Below are 6,065 nucleotides of genomic sequence, written 5' to 3'. Positions count from 1 at the left end.
TTTGCGCTGGCTTACCTTGTTGACATCTACAGCTCATATCTGTACACTCAGTGAGGATAGGGTTCGAGGGCGGCAGAATTTATAAAATGCAACAATCGTTGCAAGCGAGGTGTTACAGAAAAAAAAAAGTTGAATTTTATTTTGTCGTGCAAAACTCTTTTCTTATAATCAATATGCGTTCCACAATATCGACCAATTGCTTTGCATACAAATACTCAAGATGCGTAAACGCCGAATCTGAATGTTAAAATAAATGCTAAGAAATGCCCGCGGAAACTTTAAAAAATATAAATAAACGTCACAAATGCCAAATCTGAAATATGTCTCAGCACAACATGTACTCTGTATTGCAACCTTTCGTCTGCTTAAAGTAACTAAAAAATCGCGCTTAGACAGACTACGTTTCGTTTCAATTATGCACGATAAACGACAGCAGCACCACTGCACAGCTCAAGGACGTGTGAAATGCGGATTTTATTTATTCCCTTATGGTGTCTACAACTGACTGCCTGCAGCATTTACAACTTGTGTCGCAACTTAGTGTGTACGACCAATTCACACTAACACAACCCGACCAGCCGCAAAACAAAACAAAACAAAAAAAGGCGATATTTTTTATTTAAGTTTTTTATTAGAACTTCACTATCGAACCTTCCAGCCTCACCTTTCGGACTGCGAATTGCAAAAGGAGACCGACAAACTCCTCTCATTAGGAACGACGCTTGCAATAACAAAGAAGTGTGTTACACGGGCTTGTTCTTTTCCTTTCACTCTCTTCCCTCCTTGGTCGGCACTTCAAAGTCGCGCTTGTCTCAAATACCACCGTCGACGGCCGACACGTCTTCTTCAACCTCATCTCCAGAACTATCATGACCGTCACTTTCAAACCCGTTCAAGCCATTTCTCATGCTCTGCTTCGCTAGCAGGGAAAACTTCTGCATTTCCCGCGGGTTCGTCGATGAACCGTACACAGCTCTGAGGACCTCTCCGTCTAAAAACTGCGAGATATTCACGTTCGGAATCGTCGCTTGCATGTCTTCCAGGCAGGCACGTGCCGCGCTGAAATCTTTGTTGTTTACGTAGTGCTGAACCATGAACGCAAATATGTCACCTCGTCGAACGGCTGGCTCGGGATTGAGCTGGATCAGTTCCTGACACTGAGCGATCGCCTCTGAAGGACTGTCGGTGTACAGTCGCTGAGTGGCGACGTATCTTCGCACATTCTCCATCTGTGCTCGGAGTCTGGCTAGCTTTTTTGGCGGATTTTCCCCGCTCTGCATCAGACAGTTTTGTGCTTCGTTTAGAGCGCCCAGTGCCTTCTCGTAGTTTTGATATTCCTCTATTTCTACCTGTGCGCACGATTCATAAAACCCAGAAAGGAGGTCATATGCTCGGGCCTTGGTGTAGTACGTTACAATATGTTTCATAATATCTGGGTTCTGGCGCCAGTCTAATGACTGAAGGTAGTTAGCTGCTAGGACATAGATCTCAGCCTGCCTCGATACGCCCGCAAAAAAGATTATCTTGCTCGTGTCTCCGGATTTGAGCAGGGCCTTCATGGCCTGTACTTTGTTGCCGGACTGCGTAAATTTTTTGGCAGCTAGGTGGTAGTTTTCTTGCTTCATGCAGCATTCGGCAATTTTCTCCAGTATCCTCGATGACTTCGTCTTGTCGGACTTGCTCAGGTTTTGACTCAACGTTTCGGCTAGTTCCTCCGTGATAATAACGTTCGACTGCAAGCACAACTCTAGCGCCCTCTCGTTTTGCCCGCTTGCAGACAGGAGCAAGACCGCCTGGTCTTGCTTACCGACGGCAGCGAGTCGCTCCGCAGTCGTCTTAACCAGATTCGGGTCGGCATTAGGACCAAGTTCTTGGGCGGCTTGCTGCAAGGCCCCTAGGTCTCCTGACTGCAGCGCCAGCTCCGCTGCTTTCGTAGACCAACCCCCTTTCTGATAGAGGGTCACGGCTTTCTCTAGAGCCCCCTGTCGCTGCTCGAAGTAGCGCGCTGCTTCCAGTGTTTCCTTCTGGTTAGCCAACAGTGCTAGGTTGAACAGCTGCTCGTCCATTTGGTTTTCCTTGCAAACGCGAATAGCGTTACTGTAGGCCTTCGCTCTGCTAAAGAAGTGCACTGCCTCGGGGATATTGTCTTGGTTCTCAAGGTAGCGGGCTAAATGGAAACAAGCTGCTCTGTCCCCGGTCTCATTAGCGATTTCACATGCCTTCTCCACGTTGTTGAAGTAGCAGTGTACCCTGAGAAGTGACAAATAATCTTCGGATGCTTCATAGAATTGTAACGCTGCTTCCATTTCGCCGATACTTTCCATGTACTGAGCCCACCACTTCAGCATGTCCTTATTTCTGCTGTTCCGCATATACTGCTCCAAGGCTTGGGGTTCGTCAAACAACATCCGAGGCACCTCAAAGAGGTGTGTTTCCGACTTTTCGTACATCTGAATGGCTTTCTCAATGTCTCCCGAAGCCTCAAGATGCTGAGCATAGTTGTGGTATGTGGCACGTAGGCGGATCCTATCGTGGGTTTGAGCAACTTGTATGGCCCGCTCCCATTGATTTGAATCTTCGAAGAGCTTGATAAGAAGGTCGTACCTTCCACAAGCTTCCAATAGGTCTTCGGCCTCTTGAATCATGCCAAGCTGAAGAGCTAATATGGCAGCTCGAGCTTCTATTTCAGGCTCATCCTCTGCCTGTCGAAGTGCCCAGGCTCCTCGAGCGTGGCCCATTTTACCAAGACAAATCTTCGCCACGTCGAGCCGCTTTGTCTGCACGCACATTTTTGCCATATTCTCCCACACGGCTTGGTTTGTAATCGCCTTGATGGCCTTGAAGGCCTCATCCATGTCACCGAGCGTCAGGAAGAAGCTAAACGTCATAATGGCTTCTCTAACACTGCTGTCACAATCTTCCAAGCCAACGAAGTCCCTCATCGGAAGCCGGAAGACATGCTTAGAGCCAGGAACCTTCTCGACCAATGACGATGCGGATTTAGACCGTTTTAGCTCGAGCCAATCAATCACATCTTTTCCAAGAAGGTAGAAGTGGGGTACTTGTACGCCCATGAGGCGGAATCTGTCGCTGTCCAATCGAAATACGTCCTGAACCAAGATCCCGTGCTCAGTTGTCACGAACATTGGCACGACGACCACTTCGGCTCTCCTCAGCTCACTCACACTCGAAGCTGCCGACTTGGAGCGTCCTCCCAATTGCATCTGTGCCTCGCAAACAAGAAGTCTTTGGTCAGTGTCATCCCAGTAATGAGACACTGGAGCACGTCCACATACTTCTGAACTTTTACAAGTTGCAGCTTGCTTTGTGTTGCATTCATTACCACTCTTCCCAATTTCAAAGTTATACTCGAAAACGGAGTCATCGTCCAGATTCCATACGTAGAGAATGGGGTGTCCTTTAGCCTGCTGGTTTGATTCGTTGTCTGTTTGAGCACTTACTAGTAAAACACTTACTTTGTTTCCTTTGCAATTGCACTTGACGCTCTTGATCATTAGCGATTCGTTGCCATCAGTCTTAAGCAAAGTGGCTAGGGTCTTGAGACCTGCATGCAGCTTAGCCTCTCGTCGGCTGAGGTCCCAGACCCGAATGTAACCCTTGGACATACCGAGTACTAAGAAAGAACCGCAAATGTCGATGCATACGACATTTCCTTCCTCTTCCACTAAGTGGATAGCCTGCTTGAGGATGCCCTGAAAGCTCTTCGCCTGCAGTTTTCCATCTTCGACAAGGTACGCACTGGTCTCATGAAGGGCCACCAATGGAGAAACTGTGTTCACGCCCCCCATGAATTTCGCGACCTTGCTGCCAGGTAACGCTTCATAAAAAAGCAGCCGCTTTCCATTAGACACAGCGAGGTTGTTCTGACTTACAAACAAGCCTTTAACCGGTATCTCTGTCTGCAACAAAAGGTGACTGCTATTAGAAACAGTCTCGACAAACACTTGTTTGGCTGCCATCTGTAACGCGAGACGACCGTCTTTGAAGTTAAAGCAGGCGTCCTGTTCAAAAAGTATGAACACATCTTCAGTCGTTATGGTTCCAAGCAACCTACGAGATTCACACCACGTCAATTCCTTAACAGAATTCGTCAGCTGAATCGATGGCCTCGGTTTCCAGTCTTTGTCTAAGCGTTTCCAAACAATAACCCGACCTGCGCTCGTACCAACAGCCAGTGAGCTTCCCAGCATATCGGCCACTATGCAAGAAACCGTCTCGTTAAGTTCCGCCTCAGGTAAGAGCAAGACAGTTGTTTCTCCAGTCTCTAGGTGAAGCAGCCTCGCTGAGCTCTCACCAGCGATGACAGCGATCAAACCCTCACCCACCCAAATAACACTGACCCGCGCTCCGTGTCCACTCAGTTTGACGCGACTTTGTTCCGTTAAAGAACCATCTTCGGCAATGGCGAACTGCGCAAGGACAAGCGTATCCGTGATGGCAACCAACATGTCCTTGGCGGCGTAGTGGACCAGGCGCGCCACACCACCATCCATTTGAAGCACATCACCGCAGCTTCCGTTCTCGCTGACAAAGTAGATGACACCCGTTGTAGAACCAACATAGAAGTCGTGGGAATCGGACATGTGGACCTCTCTTGCGTTTTCGTCTTCCTTGAGCTTCTGCCAATCCGAGAAGAGGTTTAGTGCCTCTTCGTCCCCTTCAACGGCCGCTCTGGCGAGGCGACCAATCTCGGTGTTGCCTTTGGAGTAGCGGTGTCTGAAGGTAATGTCCGTAAGAGAGTCCCGTAGCTCATGGTAGAATACGGTGCCCAAAGAGCCTCGCCCAGCGTCCACTTTCCAACCAATACAGGTCCCAACTGAATCAATAGAGATGATTCTGCTCCCACCGTCACTCCACTGCAGTCGGGATACGGCCCTTTTGTGTTGCGTCTGCGGTTCGTGCAATGTCTTCGACAGATGGTTCCAAACGCAGACCTCTCCACTTTCCCATCCCATTGCCAAAAGGGGCAGGGTCGGGTGCCAGGACAAGAAGGTGACCTGCAGGGATTCCTTGCGCGGAAGCTCACCTTGCAACGCGGTGCCGTCGTCGGAAAACAGGCGGATCGCTCCCTGACTGGTGTCCTTCTCAAAGACACTCACAGCCAAGATTGGATGATCTCGATGCCAGGCTGCGTGTGTCTTTGTTGACGCCGAAGACGAATCTTCCACGCGGGTGTCTAAGTAGACCGCCATTTTCCTCTTCTGCGGAGGAGTATATATCCCAACAAATTCGAATGGCAGAAGCAGTCACGTCCACACAGCGACACAGGCAGAACCGTCTTGTTGGCACGAATCACTCATCTCGTCCATGGTTTTTGTTTTTTTGCCAGTTTTTCCGCGGCAGGAAGCACGAACGGGCTAATTGCGAAGAGAGACATCCTGGAATTCATTGTTCCGGGTGCGTGAGCCCGGTTACCAGCAACATTGTTGTTGCTAAGGACCAATCCGCCACCTGGCGCTCGGGGCGGGAGATCGCGCGACTACTTGGGCTTTGATTGTTGCGCTTTTTTTTTTTTTCTCACGCTGACCTCATCGAGCGACGCATAGCGACTGTTGAACGCCGGTGCACGTCAGACCGATCGACAAACGTTGCACGCTATGTCAATGTCGCGCGACAAGAAAATGCAAATCGAACGTATGCGTCTTACTAATGAGCGTTGTACTCATTTACAGTATATTTTATGTCTATATTTAAAACAAATTCAGTGCTGGTTATGGCTAGCGGCAACACGTTTAGCAAAATCTAAAAAAAAAAAAAAAAAACACGTCAATTCGTTATTTATTTACTCAAACTTAAGGGATAAATAACGTACCCATTGGAAGGATAGTTGGAGAATGCTTCGTGGTATGTGATGTCACCACCAAATTATCTCAGCCGAGCGGCTGCCAGATAAATTTGTGCACTAGAATAAATTTTTTGTGATTTTAAGGAATTCAATTTGTCTACTTCACGTTTTAGAGAAGGAGGCAGATGAAAAAAATATCACAACGCAGCTTGAGAAGTGTCAGATTTGATTTCTTACTTGTTATTTTGCAGTTTCTATA

At 48.3% G+C, this 6,065-nt stretch overlaps 1 protein-coding gene across 1 annotated transcript; it reads right to left on the bottom strand.

Annotated features, from left to right (window-relative positions):
• Nucleotides 1-617: 617 nt before the first annotated feature.
• On the bottom strand, nucleotides 618-5,428 carry LOC115310223 (intraflagellar transport protein 140 homolog). Its single transcript, XM_029968529.4, has one exon. The coding sequence runs from the start codon at nucleotides 5,211-5,213 to the stop codon at nucleotides 813-815; it is 4,401 nt and encodes a 1,466-aa protein (XP_029824389.2). The 5' UTR covers nucleotides 5,214-5,428; the 3' UTR covers nucleotides 618-812.
• Nucleotides 5,429-6,065: the final 637 nt, after the last annotated feature.

Source organism: Ixodes scapularis, unplaced genomic scaffold (assembly GCF_016920785.2).
Source record: "Ixodes scapularis isolate PalLabHiFi unplaced genomic scaffold, ASM1692078v2 PGA_scaffold3__209_contigs__length_174095766, whole genome shotgun sequence".
In the NCBI taxonomy this organism is placed as follows: Eukaryota; Metazoa; Arthropoda; class Arachnida; order Ixodida; family Ixodidae; genus Ixodes; species Ixodes scapularis.
The sequence above is the reverse complement of the archived record's forward strand: the minus strand, read 5'-3'. Positions and strand labels throughout refer to the sequence as shown.

What these genes read in the sequence shown, in the direction of transcription:
- LOC115310223 (XM_029968529.4), bottom strand. Translation starts at nt 5,213, where the DNA reads ATGGCGGTCTACTTAGACACCCGCGTGGAAGATTCGTCTTCGGCGTCA.